The 17445-nt window shown below is 54.6% G+C and overlaps 1 protein-coding gene across 1 annotated transcript in view; it reads right to left on the bottom strand.

The window, feature by feature from the left end:
• LOC144733610 (glycogen [starch] synthase, muscle-like) overlaps nucleotides 1-15504 on the bottom strand; it is a 37408-nt gene extending 21904 nt beyond the window's left edge. Inside the window, 6 exon segments of the mRNA XM_078615629.1 lie at nucleotides 2707-2785; nucleotides 6684-6743; nucleotides 8164-8270; nucleotides 9556-9677; nucleotides 13820-13936; nucleotides 15365-15504. Coding sequence (XP_078471755.1) covers nucleotides 2707-2785; nucleotides 6684-6743; nucleotides 8164-8270; nucleotides 9556-9677; nucleotides 13820-13892 — 441 coding nt within the window. The 5' untranslated portion in view covers nucleotides 13893-13936; nucleotides 15365-15504.
• Between the last annotated feature and the right edge of the window lie 1941 nt (nucleotides 15505-17445).

Here is a 17445-nt window from a genome sequence, read left to right as displayed (position 1 = left end):
AATGTGCACGTGATGATGATGATGGCATCAGCCGCTTGGCTGAGCTGCTGTCATCATTTGTGATGGGCCAAGTAGCTTCTGCAAAAGAGCTGCATCGCACAGTGGGGCCTTAGCTGGTAGCAATAAACATAGTTTAGTGTCTAGTGTGGGTCTCTATGGGTCTCATGTGAGCATGAGTCTCTATGGGTCTCTATGAGTAGTGTAGTGTATAGTGTAGTGTATCGTAGTGTAGTGTGTCGTGTGTAGTAGTGTAGAGTGTAGTGTAGTGTATAGTAGTGTATAGTGTAGTGTATAGTAGTGTAGTGTATAGTAGTGTAGAGTGTAGTGTAGTGTATAGTGTAGTGTATAGTGTAGTGTATAGTGTAGTGTATAGTGTAGTGGATAGTGTAGTGTATAGTGTAGTGTGTAGTGTAGTGTGCTAAGAGATGTGGACTACCTCGCCTGGTGTGCAGGAGGTCGTTGGTTCGATCCCGACCCTGACGATTTCTGCTGCTGCTGTATATATGTGTGTGGCTAGGAGATGTTGACTACCTCGCCTGGTACGCAGGAGGTCGTGGGTTCGATCCCTACCCTGACGACGCCTGCTGCTGTATATTTGTGTGTGGCTAGGAGATGTTGACTACCTCGCCTGGTCTACAGGAGGTCGTGGGTTCGATCCCGACCCTGACGATGCCTGCTGCTGCTGTATATTTGTGTGTGGCTAGGAGATGTTGACTACCTCGCCTGGTACGCAGGAGGTCGTGGGTTCGATCCCGACCCTGACGATGCCTGCTGCTGTGTATTTGTGTGTGGCTAGGAGATGTTGACTACCTCGCCTGTTGTACAGCAGGTCGTGGGTTCGATCCCGACCCTGACGATTCCTGCTGCTGCTGTGTATTTGTGTGTGGCTAGGAGATGTTGACTACCTTGCCTGGTGCGCAGGAGTTCATGGGTTCGATCCCGACCCTGACGATGCCTGCTGCTGCTCTATATTTGTGTGTGGCTAGGAGATGTTGACTACCTCGCCTGGTGTGCAGGAGGTCGTTGGTTCGATCCCGACCCTGACGATTTCTGCTGCTGCTGTATATATGTGTGTGGCTAGGAGATGTTGACTACCTCGCCTGGTACGCAGGAGGTCGTGGGTTCGATCCCTACCCTGACGACGCCTGCTGCTGTATATTTGTGTGTGGCTAGGAGATGTTGACTACCTCCCCTGGTCTACAGGAGGTCGTGGGTTCGATCCCGACCCTGACGATGCCTGCTGCTGTCTATTTGTGTGTGGCTAGGAGATGTTGACTACCTCGCCTGGTACGCAGGAGGTCGTGGGTTCGATCCCGACCCTGACGATGCCTGCTGCTGTGTATTTGTGTGTGGCTAGGAGATGTTGACTACCTCGCCTGGTGTACAGCAGGTCGTGGGTTCGATCCCGACCCTGACGATGCCTGCTGCTGCTGTGTATTTGTGTGTGGCTAGGAGATGTTGACTACCTTGCCTGGTGCGCAGGAGTTCATGGGTTCGATCCCGACCCTGACGATGCCTGCTGCTGCTCTATATTTGTGTGTGGCTAGGAGATGTTGACTACCTCGCCTGGTCTACAGGAGGTCGTGGGCTCGATCCCGACCCTGACGACGCCTGCTGCTGCTGTATATGTTAAGTCTGTGTGTCTCTCTTCGTGGTCGCGTGGATTTGTCTCCGGGTCCTCCGGTTTTTCCCTCCACATTCAGAATCAACGTCACCACTCGTTTAGAGAATTTGGCCGCTGCTATAAATGTGCACGTGATGATGATGATGGCATCAGCCGCTTGGCTGAGCTGCTGTCATCATTTGTGATGGGCCAAGTAGCTTCTGCAAAAGAGCTGCATCGCACAGTGGGGCCTTAGCTGGTAGCAATAAACATAGTTTAGTGTCTAGTGTGGGTCTCTATGGGTCTCAATGAGCATGAGTCTCTATGGGTCTCTATGAGTAGTGTAGTGTATAGTGTAGTGTATCGTAGTGTAGTGTGTCGTGTGTAGTAGTGTAGAGTGTAGTGTAGTGTATAGTAGTGTATAGTGTAGTGTATAGTAGTGTAGTGTATAGTAGTGTAGAGTGTAGTGTATAGTGTAGTGTATAGTGTAGTGTATAGTGTAGTGGATAGTGTAGTGTATAGTGTAGTGTGTAGTGTAGTGTGTAGTGTAGTGTATAGTGTCGTGTGTAGTGTAGTTATAGTGTAATGTATAGTGTAGTGTATAGCGTAGTGTGTAGTGTAGTGTATAGTGTAGTGTGTAGTGTAGTGTATAGTAGTGTAGTGTATAGTGTAGTGTATAGTGTAGTGTATAGTAGTGTGTAGTGTAGTGTGTAGTGTAGTGTATAGTGTAGTGTATAGTGTAGTGTGTAGTGTAGTGTGTAGTGTAGTGTATAGTGTGTAGTGTAGTGTGTAGTGTAGTGTGTAGTGTAGTGTATAGTGTAGTGTGTAGTGTAGTGTATAGTGTAGTGTATAGTGTAGTGTATAGTGTAGTGTATAGTAGTGTATAGTGTAGTGTATAGTGTAGTAGTGTATAGTGTATAGTAGTGTAGTGTATAGTGTAGTGTATAGTGTAGTGTATATTGTCGTGTATAGTGTAGTGTATAGTGTAGTGTACAGTGTAGTGTATAGTGTAGTGTATAGTGTAGTGTACAGTGTAGTGTATAGTGTAGTGTATAGTGTAGTGTATAGTGTATAGTAGTGTAGTGTATAGTGTAGTGTGTTACCTGTGTGGCGAATATTGCTCTCTTCATCAAGTTGAAGTCCTCTTTATCCAGCATGGTCTCCATGTCTGGCATGGAGCCTCTGAAAATCACCACCACAGTCAGTCACTCACAGTCACTCATAGTCTGTGTGTATATCTATGTGTCTGTGTCTTTGTGTCTATGTCTGTGTGTCTCTCTGTGTCTGTGTGTTTCTGTGTCTGTGTGTGTCTGTGTGTTTATGTCTGTGTGTCTATGTCTGTGTGTCTCGTTGTCTGTGTCTCTCTCTGTGTCTGTGTGTGTCTGTGTGTGTCTGTGTGTGTCTGTGATTTGTGATCGCGGGACACTGAGGCAGACTCCATCTCCTCAGCAACCCGCGACCACCACCCATCCTTGCAGCACCTTACGGCTCTCCGAACCTCCGAGCGAAGGCTGCGGTAAACCTCCTCATTCTCCGACGTGGGATGCTGTAGCCGATGAGAGTGGGCCTGTCGCTTTTTCTTAATTAACCTGAACACCTCCTCCGTCAACCAGGGTTTCTGGGGAGGTCTGGACCGCGTACCCAAAGCAGCCATTGCAGCTGCATGAGTCACAGTCTTAAACCTCGCCCATTTACCCTCGACATCAGGTGGAGGGGGGACGAAGCCAACCCCAGCTGCAAGCGATGATGAAATTCTCGCTTGCAACTTTCATCAGCTAACTGAGACCAGGCCACTTTTGGTTGGAATGGGGTCCTGGGTGTACACCCACCACCGGAGTAGAAGAATGGCAGGCGCATCTTACAGATGACTAGTCGATGGTCAGAGGGCAGATCAGCTCCACGGTAGGTCCTGGTGTCAAGGACATGGGCTCGCATCCGCTGATCCGTCACTATGTAGTCCAGCAGATGTCCTTGCTTGGACCCGGCATGCATCCATGATGTTGTGTGGATGTGCCGATGCCGGAAGAGCGTGTTGGTAATTACAAGCCCATGGGTTGCACAAAATCTAGCAGCCTCCTACCGTTGTTATTGAGCTGATCTGGCCCATGCCTTCCAATCACTCCAGACCAGGTGCCAGCATCATGACCAACTCGGGAATTAAAGTCACCCAACAAGATGACTCTGTCCCAAGTGGCCACTTTAGCCAGCACCTGTGACAGGAGGTCATAGAAGGCATCTGACTCATCGGCCTTGCCTGCATCCCTCCACGGATGTTCGTCTTCGGTGGGGGCATAAGTAACCACGACCACCACTCCTCGCCTCCGGTTGATGGGAAGGCGAGCCCAAAGTAGCCTGGGGCTTACAGCTTCCCACACCTCACCGCCACGCTCCCACGCCCCCTTCATTATTTTGTTCAGAAGAAGAGCCACACCCTGTTGTTTGGCAGTCTCCTGCCCCGAGTGGAGGACTGTCCACCCCTCATGGTGGCAGGAGCCAGAACCGGTCCATCGGACCTCCTGAATGCCACAGAGATCCAGGCGGTACCGGTGCAGCTCCCGACAAAGGAGTGGCAGCCTCTCCTCCGCAGTGAGCGTTCGAACATTCCACGTGGCCATCCGCAATGGTTTTTCGTTGTTTCTGGAGGAGCCCCGAGGGTGAAGATTCAATCTGCTGGCTCCGCCATATGGGGTTTGGCCAGGAGACGTCATAAAAACCTGACCCCCCGGGGCCTCCGGCACAAGCTTATTTGTTACAGCTTTTTGTTTATATCGAAGTTTAGTGGTAGTTAATTGAAGGTGGAGGGGTTACCAGCCCCTCGCACCCGTCCAGAGCCCCCGTTTAGCCACTGTGGTGGTCACAGACGCCATGAGGGGAGAGGCCAATGGCCCTCCCCCCACAGCACTGCCCACGATAGTGTTGCCCGTCCGGCACCGCGAGTAACCTGCAGTGCCACACCAATTACCATCATTAGGGGAAAAAACGGTGATCCAATCTCCGACCCCCAGGAACAGGTTTGCAGATTTGCTGAGCATTTCTGTGAGGTCCTGGGGGAGCGAAAATCTCTCAGCCAGGAAAACATCATGGCACAAAGTGGGGATAACCCTGCTGAGGCTGCCGTGCCTCAAATATTGGAAGAGGTCACCCCCTGTGAGTGGCTGGCTGAGGTGCCATCTGTTGAGGAAGTACTTAAGGCGATCCGGAGTCTGAGACCAGGAAAGGCACCGGGCAGAGATGATCTCCCAAGCGAAATGCTGAGGGAGGGTGGCGTTTGTGTACAGACTGCCCTATATGACATCATAACAACAGTCTGGACCGCTGGACGGGTACCGCAGTATTGGAAGGATGCCCTGGTGGTCCCCCTCTTTAAGAAGGGGGACCGCACAGACTAACAACTACAGGGGCATCTCACTCCTCAGTGTGCCGGGAAAGGTCCTGGCAAGGATTATTCAACATCGCCTTGCTAGGCACGCTGAGGAGAGACTTGCGGAACCCCAATGCGGTTTCAGGAAAGGGCGGTCCTGCACAGATGCCATATTTTCTGTCCGTCTGCTACAGCAGAGGTGTAGGGAATTCCAACAAAACCTACATCTCTGCTTTATTGACCTGGTCAAGGCCTATGATACCATCAATAGGCCTGGGCTCTGGGTTGTTCTTCGTGCTTTCGGAATCCCTGACCCTCTGCTCACGATCGTTAAGGACCTTAATGATGGTGAGCGGGCCCGGGTAAAACTACGTGGCTGGGAGTCAGAGCCTTTCCCTGTACACCTTGGGGTGCGACAGGGATGTCCTCTGGCTCCCACATTATTTAACATCTATTTTGACCACGTAGTCCATGAAGCCTTCAATAGCTGTACCGGGGGAATTTCTATTTGATACAGATATAATGGGAGGCTGATTGACGCCCGGGTGCGATCAAGGGATGGCTCCCTATTGGTCAACCACGTTATGTATGCCGATGATTTGGTAATAGCTGCTCATTCAGAAGAGGAGTTGGAGACGCTGCTGCTGAGACTGGAGCATGCCACTAAGAGGTGGGGCCTTACCATCAGCCCCACCAAAACTAAGCACCTGCCTGGGTATTTTGTACCATCGGACACTCCACCCCCACAACTCCCAATTGGTGATGGGGCAGTTGTGGAGAGAGTGGAGAGTTTCCCATACCTGGGCAGTGTGCTTATGACCGGCTCCAGTTTATCATCAGAGGTCTCACTCCGAATCAGTCGAGCGGCAATATCTTTTCATCGGTTGCGTAACGCTGTGTGGAAGCTACCTGGTCTGTCGCTCCGCACGAAGCTTCAGGTCTTCTCGGCCACGGTCATTCCCTCCCTTCTCTACGCTTGCGAAACGTGGACCCCCCTAGTGGAGCATATTCGCCGGATGGAAACATTTAGGCTGGCCTGCCTACGATCCATCCTGGGTTTAACCAGGCTGGATTGTGTGAGGAGCTCACAAATCCTTGAAAGATCTGGGCAAAGTCCCATCAGTGAGCTCCTCCGGCAGGCAAGACTGCGTTGGCTGGGTCATGTAGCCCACATGCCCAGCCACCGCATGCCTAAACAGCTTTTGTTCGGCCGGATCGAGGGGGCTAAACGGGCGCGGCACGGGCTAGAGAAGAGATGGAGTGATGTGGTACAGAAGGACGTGGAGCTGAGTGGACTTGCCGATGACTGGTACCAGCGGTGTCAAGATCGGCCTCAGTGGAGGAGGCTCGTTAAGGACGCTACTGGGCAGTTGGAGGCAGTCGCCCTCCAACAACAACGGAGGGCGGAGGAGCGACGCTCACAACAACGAGCGAAGCGCCGGGTGGCTAAAGCACAGCAAGTTGGTACAGTAGGGGGCACAGGTGGTGCATCAGCCAGTCATCACGGTCATCTCGGTCAGTCGACCCGTGGCACCTGGGTCTGCCCCGTGACCTCCTGCCATCGGGCGTTCGACACTTCACGTGGCCTCAAGGTGCACATGGCCTGGCACAAGCGTCGTGGTGACGTCACCGCCACTTAGTGGCGAATGGCGGTTGTTGTTGTTGTTGTGTGTCTGTGTGTGTCTGTGTGTGTGTCTGTGTGTGTCTGTGTGGACTCACGCGAGCAGTGACTCGTACAGCTTCTTGCCAAACTTCTCCTTCACCAGGTGAGCCGTGTCCCTAGTGGGTGAACAACAACAACAACAACTGACGTCAACAACAACAGCCACCATCAAAGACAACCGTTGACTGCTGTGCCAGGCTAGGTGCAGCAGCAGGAGGTCACGGGGACAGACCCTGCAGGTGCCATGGGTTGACTTCTGTGCCAGGCTAGGTGCAGCAGGAGGTCACGGGACAGACCCAGCAGGTGCCATGGGTTGACTGCTGTGCCAGGCTAGGTGCAGGAGGAGGTCACGGGACAAACCCTGCAGGTGCCATGGGTTGATTGCTGTGCCAGGCTAGGTGCAGGAGGAGGTCATGGGACAGACCCTGCAGGTGCCATGGGTTGACTGCTGTGCCAGGCTAGGTGCAGGAGGAGGTCACGGGACAGACCCTGCAGGTGCCATGGGTTGACTGCTGTGCCAGGCTAGGTGCAGGTGGAGGACACGGGACAGACCCTGCAGGTTCCATGGGTTGACTGCTGTGCCAGGCTAGGTGCAGGAGGAGGTCACGGGACAGACCCAGCAGGTGCCATGGGTTGACTGCTGTGCCAGGCTAGGTGCAGGAGGAGGAGGTCACGGGACAGACCCAGCAGGTGCCATGGGTTGACTGCTGTGCCAGGCTAGGTGCAGTAGGTTACTGGACAGACCCAGCAGGTGCCATGGGTTGACTGCTGTGCCAGGCTAGGTGCTGGATGTACAGAGTTTGCCTAATGATATGCACTGTCCTTTGGCTCTAAGAAAAGCTGTCTCGGGTGTGGACCAATCAACTTCAAGGACAGTGCATATCATTATCATTATCAGAGTTGTTTCTTCTTTTTGTTTGCATTTTGACTGCTTGTGTTGTGGTTATTGCAAACATGATGCCTTGTATAAAGGTGTCAGTTTTTGTACCAGTTGTAAAAACCTACTACTATATTTTGCCACTGGTAAAGGAGATGTCTCATAGTGTCTTGTTATTGTTTGACTTGCATCCCACTGGGATTTTTGCACGCAGCGTTGAAATGCGGTGCTTTTTCCTGGAAGATTTTGCAGTTTCTTCCTGGATGTTTCTGTTTGCGCGTCGCCACTTTAAGATGTTTCCTTGTTCGTGTTTTCGTTTGTTGCGTTTGCAGCCGAGTGACAGGGCTACATGGCTCACAAAGCTACAACTCGTACTACATGCAACCAGAAACTGAAAACCATGACGCCCACCCCTCACCCCTCACCCCTCCCCTCACCCCCACCGTGCCCCCCCCCTCACCCCCCGTGCCCCCCCCTCACCCCCCGTGCCCCTCCCCCTCACCCCCCGTGCCCCCCCTCAACCCCCCGTGCCCCCCCCTCACCCCCCCCCCTCACCCCCCGTGCCCCCCCCTCACCCCCCTCACCCCCCAGTGCCTCCCCTCTCCCCCCCCCTCCTCACCCCCCCGTGCCCCCCCCTCACCCCCCTCACCCCCCCTCACCAGAGCTGCTTGCGCACGGCTTGACCCTTCAGCGTCTCCACGTTGAAGTTGTTGGTCTTGGCCGGCATGATGAAGAACACCACCACCGTGACGTCACAGCGGTTCACCTGCAACAACAACAACCACCACGGTGACGTCACAGCGGTTCACCTACAACAACAACCACAACAACAACCACCACCGTGACGTCACAGCGATTTACCTGCAACAACAACAACAACCACCACTGTGACGTCACAGCGGTTCACCTGCAACAACAACAACAACCACCACGGTGACGTCACAGTGGTTCACCTGCAACAACAACCACCACGGTGACGTCACAGCGGTTCACCTGCAACAACAACAACAACCACCACCGTGACGTCACAGCGGTTCACCTACAACAACAACAACAACCACCACCACCACCGTGACGTCACAGCGGTTAACCTACAACAACAACAACAACCACAACAACCACCACCACCACCGTGACGTCACAGCGATTCACCTGCAACAACAACAACACCACCACTGTGACGTCACAGCGGTTAACCTGCAACAACAACAACAACAACCACCACCGTGACGTCACAGCGATTCACCTGCAACAACAACAACAACCACCACCACCGTGACGTCACAGCGGTTCACCTGCAACAACAACAACAACCACCACCGTGACGTCACAGAGGTTCACCTGCAACAACAACAACAACAACCACCACCGTGACGTCACAGCGATTCACCTGCAACAACAACAACAACCACCACCACCGTGACGTCACAGCGGTTCACCTGCAACAACAACAACAACAACCAACACCACCGTGACGTCACAGCGGTTCACCTGCAACAACAACAACCATGACGTCACAGCGGTTCACCTACAACAACAACAGCAACAACAACCACCACCCCAACAACCACAACCACCATCACCACCACAACTATCATTACAGTAGTGGTAGTGGTGGTAGTTGTGGTGATAGTGGTGGTGGTAGTGGTGGTAGTTGTGGTGGTTGTGGTAGTGGTGGTAGTGGTGATAGTGGTGGTGGTAGTGGTGGTAGTTGTGGTGGTTGTGGTAGTGGTGGTAGTTGTGGTGGTTGTGGTAGTGGTGGTAGTGGTGATAGTGGTGGTGGTAGTGGTGGTAGTTGTGGTGGTTGTGGTGGTAGTTGTGGTGGTAGTAGTAGTGGTGGTGGTAGTAGTGGTGGTAGTGGTAGTAGTGGTGGTGGTGGTAGTGGTGGTGGTAGTAGTGGTGGTGGTAGTAGTGGTAGTGGTGGAAGTAGTGGTGGTAGTAGTGGTAGTAGTGGTAGTAGTGGTGGTAGTAGTGGTAGTAGTAGTAGTGGTAGTAGTGGTGGTAGTAGTAGTAGTGGTGGTTGTGGTGGTGGTTGTTGTTGTTGTGGTGACCTTGAGCAGGTAGTTGAGGCGGGCGAGGGATTCGATGAAGAGGTCGGCTCCCTTGTTGGAGAACTCGTAGCGGCCCGCGATGAAGAAGTAGAGCGTCTTCTCCAGGTTGAAGTCCATGTGGCTGCACCACCACAACCACCACAACCACCACAACCACAACCACAACCACATAGCTACAACACAACCACAACCACACACCACCACAACCACACACAGCCACACAGCTACAACAGCACCACACACAGCCACACAGCTACAACCACCACCACAACCACACGGCTACACAACCACACAGCTACACCACCACCACAACCACACACAACCACACACGACCACACAGCTACAACGCCACCACAACCACCACCACAACCACCACCACACACAGCCACAACCACCACCAAAACCACACAGCTACAACACCATCACAACCACCACCACAACCACACACAACCACAACCACACAGCTACAACACCTCCACAACCACAACCACACACAACCACCACCACAACCACAACCACCACCACAACTACACAACTACACAACCACAACCACACAGCTACAACGCCACCACAACCACACACAACCACCACCACCACCACAACCACACAGCTACAACACCACCGCCGGAGTGGGCGAGCGAGTGGGCGAGTCCGTGAGCAGGTCAGTGAGTGAGCTGATGAGTGAGTTGGTGAGTGACTGAGTTGGTGAGTGAGTGAGTGAGCTGATGAGTGAGTTGGTGAGTGAGTGAGTGAGCTGGTGTGTGAGTGAGCGGGTGAGTGAGTGAGCTGATGAGTGAGTTCGTGAGTGACTGAGTTGGTGAGTGAGTGAGTGAGCTGATGAGTGAGTTGGTGAGTGAGTGAGTGAGCTGGTGTGTGAGTGAGCGGGTGAGTGAGTGAGCTGGTGAGTGAGCTGGTGAGTGAGCTGGTGAGTGACTGAGTGGGTGAGTGAGTGAGTGAGTGGGTGAGTGAGTGGGTGAGTGAGTGAGTTGGTGAGTGAGTGAGCGGGTGAGTGAGTGCGCTGGTGAGTGAGCTGGTGAGTGAGCTGGTGAGTGAGTGAGCGGGTGAGTGAGTGAGCTGGTGAGTGAGCTGGTGAGTGAGCGGGTGAGTGACTGAGTGAGTGAGTGGGTGAGCGAGCTGGTGAGTGAGCGAGCTGGTGAGTGAGTGAGCTGGTGAGTGAGTGGGTGAGTGAGCGGGTGAGTGACTGAGTGAGTGAGTGAGTGGGTGAGCGAGCTGGTGAGTGAGTGAGCTGGTGAGTGAGTGAGCTGGTGAGTGAGTGAGTGAGCTGGTGAGTGAATGAGCTGGTGAGTGAGTGAGCTGGTGAGTGAGTGGGTGAGTGAGTGAGTGAGTGAGTTGGTGAGTGAGTGAGCTGGTGAGTGAGCTGGTGAGTGAGCTGGTGAGTGAGTGAGCTGGTGAGTGAGTGAGCTGGTGAGTGAGTGAGTGAGCTGGTGAGTGAGTGAGTTGGTGAGTGAGCGGGTGAGTGACTGAGTGGGTGAGTGAGTGGGTGAGTGAGTGAGTTGTTGAGTGAGCTGGTGAGTGAGTGAGTTGGTGAGTGAGCTGGTGAGTGAGTGAGCTGGTGAGTGAGTGAGTTCGTGAGTGAGTGGGTGAGTGACTGAGTGGGTGAGTGAGCGGGTGAGTGAGTGAGCTGGTGAGTGAGTGAGCTGGTGAGTGAGTGAGTGAGTGAGTGAGTGAGTGAGTGAGTGAGTGAGTGAGTGAGTGAGTGAGTGAGTGGGCTGGTGAGTGAGTGAGTTGGTGAGTGAGCGGGTGAGTGACTGAGTGGGTAAGTGAGCGGGTGAGTGAGTGAGTTGGTGAGTGAGCTGGTGAGTGAGTGAGCTGGTGAGTGAGTGAGCTGGTGAGTGAGTGAGTGAGCTGGTGAGTGAGTGAGTTGGTGAGTGAGTGGGTGAGTGACTGAGTGGGTGAGTGAGCGGGTGAGTGAGTGAGTTGGTGAGTGAGCGGGTGAGTGACTGAGTTGGTGAGTGAGCTGGTGAGTGAGTGAGTTGGTGAGTGAGCGGGTGAGTGAGTGAGCTGGTGAGTGAGCTGGTGAGTGAGCGGGTGAGTGGCTGAGTGGGTGAGTGAGTGAGCTGGTGAGTGAGTGAGCTGGTGAGTGAGCTGGTGAGTGAGTGAGTGGGTGAGTGAGTGAGTGGGTGAGTGAGTGAGTTGGTGAGTGAGCTGGTGAGTGAGTGAGCTGGTGAGTGAGTGAGCTGGTGAGTGAGTGAGTGAGTGAGTGAGTGGGTGAGTGAGCTGGTGAGTGAGCTGGTGATTGAGTGAGCTGGTGAGTGAGTGAGCTGGTGAGTGAGTGAGCTGGTGAGTGAGTGAGTGAGCTGGTGAGTGACTGAGTGAGTGAGTGAGCTGGTGAGTGAGTGGTGGACTAGGTGAGTGAGCTGGTGAGCGACTGAGCTGGTGAGTGAGTGGGTGAGTGAGCGGGTGAGTGAGTGAGTGAGTGGGTGAGCGAGCTGGTGAGTGAGTGAGCTGGTGAGTGAGTGAGCTGGTGAGTGAGTGAGTGAGCTGGTGAGTGAATGAGCTGGTGAGTGAGTGAGCTGGTGAGTGAGTGGGTGAGTGAGTGAGTTGGTGAGTGAGTGAGCTGGTGAGTGAGCTGGTGAGTGAGCTGGTGAGTGAGTGAGCTGGTGAGTGAGTGAGCTGGTGAGTGAGTGAGTGAGTGAGCTGGTGAGTGAGTGAGTGAGTTGGTGAGTGAGCAGGTGAGTGACTAAGTGGGTGAGTGAGCGGGTGAGTGAGTGAGTTGGTGAGTGAGCTGGTGAGTGAGTGAGTTGGTGAGTGAGCTGGTAAGTGAGTGAGCTGGTGAGTGAGTGAGTTGGTGAGTGAGTGGGTGAGTGACTGAGTGGGTGAGTGAGCGGGTGAGTGAGTGAGCTGGTGAGTGAGTGAGCTGGTGAGTGAGCTGGTGAGTGAGTGAGTGGGTGAGTGAGTGAGTGAGTGGGTGAGTGAGTGAGGTTGGTGAGTGAGCTGGTGAGTGAGTGAGCTGGTGAGTGAGTGAGCTGGTGAGTGAGTGAGTGAGTGGGTGAGTGAGCTGGTGAGTGAGCTGGTGAGTGAGTGAGCTGGTGAGTGAGTGAGCTGGTGAGTGAGTGAGCTGGTGAGTGAGTGAGTGAGCTGGTGAGTGACTGAGTGAGTGAGTGAGCTGGTGAGTGAGTGGTGGACTAGGTGAGTGAGCTGGTGAGCGACTGAGCTGGTGAGTGAGTGGGTGAGTGAGCGGGTGAGTGACTGAGTGAGTGAGTGAGTGAGTGGGTGAGCGAGCTGGTGAGTGAGTGAGCTGGTGAGTGAGTGAGCTGGTGAGTGAGTGAGTGAGTGAGCTGGTGAGTGAATGAGCTGGTGAGTGAGTGAGCTGGTGAGTGAGTGGGTGAGTGAGTGAGTGAGTTGGTGAGTGAGTGAGCTGGTGAGTGAGCTGGTGAGTGAGCTGGTGAGTGAGTGAGCTGGTGAGTGAGTGAGCTGGTGAGTGAGTGAGTGAGTGAGCTGGTGAGTGAGCAGGTGAGTGACTGAGTGGGTGAGTGAGCGGGTGAGTGAGTGAGTTGGTGAGTGAGCTGGTGAGTGAGTGAGTTGGTGAGTGAGCTGGTGAGTGAGTGAGCTGGTGAGTGAGTGAGTTGGTGAGTGAGCGGGTGAGTGACTGAGTGGGTGAGTGAGTGGGTGAGTGAGTGAGTTGGTGAGTGAGCTGGTGAGTGAGTGAGCTGGTGAGTGAGTGAGCTGGTGAGTGAGTGAGTGAGCTGGTGAGTGAGTGAGTTGGTGAGTGAGTGGGTGAGTGACTGAGTGGGTGAGTGAGCGGGTGAGTGAGTGAGTTGGTGAGTGAGCGGGTGAGTGACTGAGTTGGTGAGTGAGCTGGTGAGTGAGTGAGCTGGTGAGTGAGTGAGTTGGTGAGTGACTGAGTGAGTGAGTGAGCGGGTGAGTGAGTGAGCTGGTGAGTGAGCTGGTGAGTGAGCGGGGTGAGTGGCTGAGTGGGTGAGTGAGTGAGCTGGTGAGTGAGTGATCTGGTGAGTGAGCTGGTGAGTGAGTGAGTGGGTGAGTGAGTGAGTGAGTGGGTGAGTGAGTGAGTTGGTGAGTGAGCTGGTGAGTGAGTGAGCTGGTGAGTGAGTGAGCTGGTGAGTGAGTGAGTGAGTGGGTGAGTGAGCTGGTGAGTGAGCTGGTGAGTGAGTGAGCTGGTGAGTGAGCTGGTGAGTGAGTGAGTGAGCTGGTGAGTGACTGAGTGAGTGAGTGAGCTGGTGAGTGAGTGGTGGACTAGGTGAGTGAGCTGGTGAGCGACTGAGCTGGTGAGTGACGCTCACCCCGTAGAAGTGTCCGCGGATGAACTCGTTGATGCGAGCTTTGCTCTGGGCGTGCAGATTCTGGAACTCGTGCATGGCCGAGAACCGCTTGAGGTTGAGGCCGTTGGGGGTGATGATGTCTGGGGGGAGGGGCGGGGGGAGAGGGGTGGGGGGGGGAGGGGTGGGGGGGGGTGACTCTCACGGTCACGGCCAGTCCACCAAATCGACAGCGAAATCAGAGTGAGACTCAGAGTGAGACTCAGGGAGACCGGGTCTCTGGGTCAGAGTGAGACTCAGGGAGACCGGGTCTCTGGGTCAGAGTGAGACTCAGGGAGACCGAGTCTCAGGGTCAGATTGAGACTCAGAGAGACCGGGTCTCTGGGTCAGAGTGAGACTCAGGGAGACCGGGTCTCTGGGTGAGAGTGAGACTCAGGGAGACCCGGGTCTCTGGGTCAGAGTGAGACTCAGGGAGACCGGGTCTCTGGGTGAGAGTGAGACTCAGGGAGACCGGGTCTCTGGGTGAGATTGAGACTCAGGGAGACCGGGTCTCTGGGTGAGAGTGAGGCTCAGGGAGACCGGGTCTCTGGGTCAGAGTGAGACTCCGGGAGACCGGGTCTCTGGGTCAGAGTGAGACTCAGGGAGACCGGGTCTCTGGGTCAGAGTGAGACTCAGGGAGACCGGGTCTCTGGGTGAGAGTGAGACTCAGGGAGACCGGGTCTCTGGGTCAGAGTGAGACTCAGGGAGACCGGGTCTCTGGGTCAGAGTGAGACTCAGGGAGACCGGGTCTCTGGGTCAGAGAGAGACTCAGGGAGACCGGGTCTCTGGGTGAGAGTGAGACTCAGGGAGACCGGGTCTCTGGGTCAGAGTGAAACTCAGGGAGACCAGGTCTCTGGGTCAGAGTGAGACTCAGGGAGACCGGGTCTCTGGGTGAGAGTGAGACTCAGGGAGACCGGGTCTCTGGGTGAGAGTGAGACTCAGGGAGACCGGGTCTCTGGGTCAGAGTGAGACTCAGGGAGACCGGGTCTCTGGGTGAGAGTGAGACTCAGGGAGACCGGGTCTCTGGGTGAGAGTGAGACTCAGGGAGACCAGGTCTCTGGGTGAGAATGAGACTCAGGGAGAACCGGGTCTCTGGCTCAGAGTGAGACTCAGGGAGACCGGGTCTCAGGGTCTCCCCGAGTCGTCTTACTCTGTCTCAGAGGCCCGGTCCACCCACCTCCACCCCACCACCCACCCACTCCACCACCGACCTACCCCCACCACCACCCAGCAACCCACCACCCCCACCACCCACCCCACCACCCCAGCCACCCACCCACCACCCACTCAACCACCCACCCACCCCACCACCCACCACCCACCCACCCACCCCACCACCCACCACCCACCCCACCATGATCTGTGACACGGTGGTGAAGGTGTGTGCACAGTGCATGGCCGCCACCTACCCACCAACCCACCCACCACCCACCCTACCACCACCCACCCACCACCCACCCACCACCCACCCCACCACCCACCACCCAACCCACTACCCACCCACCTACCCCACCACCCACCCCACCACCCACCTGGTTTCCTCTTGAGCAGGTGCTGTGCCTCCACCCCCCGTGATCTGCGACACGGTGGTGAAGGTGTGTGCACAGTGCATGGCCGCCCGCTCCATGCAGTAGCGGTGGTAGATCTGGCGGTCGCCAGCCTCCTTGTCCACGTCGAACTGACGCACGCGCAGACGCCACGCACAGATACACAGATACACACACACACAGATACACACACACACAGATACACAAATACACACACACACAGATACACACACACATACACAGATACTCACACAGAGATACACACAGATACACACACACACAGATACACACACACATACACACACAGATACATACAGATACATACAGACACACACACACAGATACACACACACGCACGCACACACACACACACAGATGCACACACACAGATACACACACACAGATACACAGACACGCAGATACACACACACATACACACACAGATACATACAGATACATACAGACACACACACACAGATACACACACACGCACGCACACACAGATGCACACACAGATACACACACAGACACACACACAGATACACACACACACCCAGATACACACACACACACACGCAGACACATACATGGATATATACAAACAGAGAAATACACGGACGGAGACACACAGATACCACTCACAGGTGAGTGAGTGGCTGACTAGGTGAGTGAGCTGGTGAACGTGCGTGAGTGTGAGTGAGCGTGTGTGTGTGTGCGTGTGTGCGTGTGTGTGTGTGAGTGTGTGTGTGTGCGTGTGTGTGTGAGTGAGTGCGCGTGCGTGAGTGAGTGAGTGTGTGTGTGTGCGTGCGCGTGCGTGAGTGAGTGTGTGTGTGTGCGTGCGTGAGTGTGAGTGAGCGTGTGTGTGTGTGCGTGTGTGTGTGTGCGTGTGTGCGTGTGTGGGGGTGAGTGTGTGTGTGTGCGTGTGTGTGTGAGTGAGCGTGAGTGTGTGAGTGTGCGAGTGAGTGTGTGTGTATGTGTGAGTGAGTGTGTGAGTGAGTGTGAGTGCGTGTGAGTGAGTGTGTGTGTCTGTGCGTGTGTGTGTGTCTGTGTGTGTGTGTCTGTGTGTGTGTGTGAGTATGTGTGTGTCTGCGTGTGTGAGTCTGTGTGAGTCTGTGTGTGTCTGTGTGTCTCCGCACTTTGGCCAGGTTGTTGTAGAAGTCTACGTGTCCGGCACACAGGTATCTCCCCAGCAGCGTGGCGTGCGTGGTGAGTGAGTGTGTGTGTGAGTCTGTGAGTGTGTGAGTATGTGAGTGTGTCTGTGTGTGTCTCTGTGAGTGTGAGTGTGCGTGTCTCTGTGTGTGTGTGAGTGTGTGAGTGAGTGAGTGTCTCTGTGTGTGTGTGAGTGTGTGAGTGTCTCTGTGTGTCTGTATGTGTGTGTGTGAGTGTCTCTGTGAGTGAGTGTGTGTGTGTGTGAGTGTGTGTGTGTGAGAGTGTCTCTGTGTGTGTGTGTGAGAGTGTCTCTGTGTGTGTGTGTGAGAGTGTCTGTGTGTGTGTTGTCCGGCAAAACAACCTCCTACCTCCTCGCGGTGCCGGACGGGCAACACTGTCATGGGCAGTGCTGTGGGGGGGAGGGCCAATGCCCATTGGCCTCTCCCCTCATGGCGTCTGTGACCACCACAGTGGCTAAACGGGGGCTCTGGACGGGTGCGAGGGGCTGGTAACCCCTCCACCTTCAATTAACCACCACTAAACTACGAATTAAACATAAACCTGTAACTAATAAGCTTGTACCGGAGGCCCCGGGGGGTCAGGCTTTTATGACGTCTCCTGGCCAAACCCCATTTGGCGGAGCCAGGAGATTGAATTTTAACCCTCGGGGCTCCTCCAGAAACAACGAAAAACCATTGCGGATGGCCACGTGGAATGTTCGAAACGCTCACTGCGGAGGAGAGGCTGCCACTCCTCTGCCAGGAGCTGGACCGGTACCGCCTGGGTCTTTGTGGCATTCAGGAGGTCCGGTGGACCGGTTCTGGATCCTGCCACCATGAGGGGTGGACAGCCGTCTACTCGGGGTAGGAGACTGCCAAACAACAGGGTGTGGCTCTTCTTCTGAACAAAAGAATGAA

The sequence above is a fragment of the Lampetra planeri genome, chromosome 48, assembly GCF_965212315.1.
Source record: "Lampetra planeri chromosome 48, kcLamPlan1.2.h2, whole genome shotgun sequence".
Taxonomy (NCBI): Eukaryota; Metazoa; Chordata; class Hyperoartia; order Petromyzontiformes; family Petromyzontidae; genus Lampetra; species Lampetra planeri.
The sequence above is the reverse complement of the archived record's forward strand: the minus strand, read 5'-3'. Positions and strand labels throughout refer to the sequence as shown.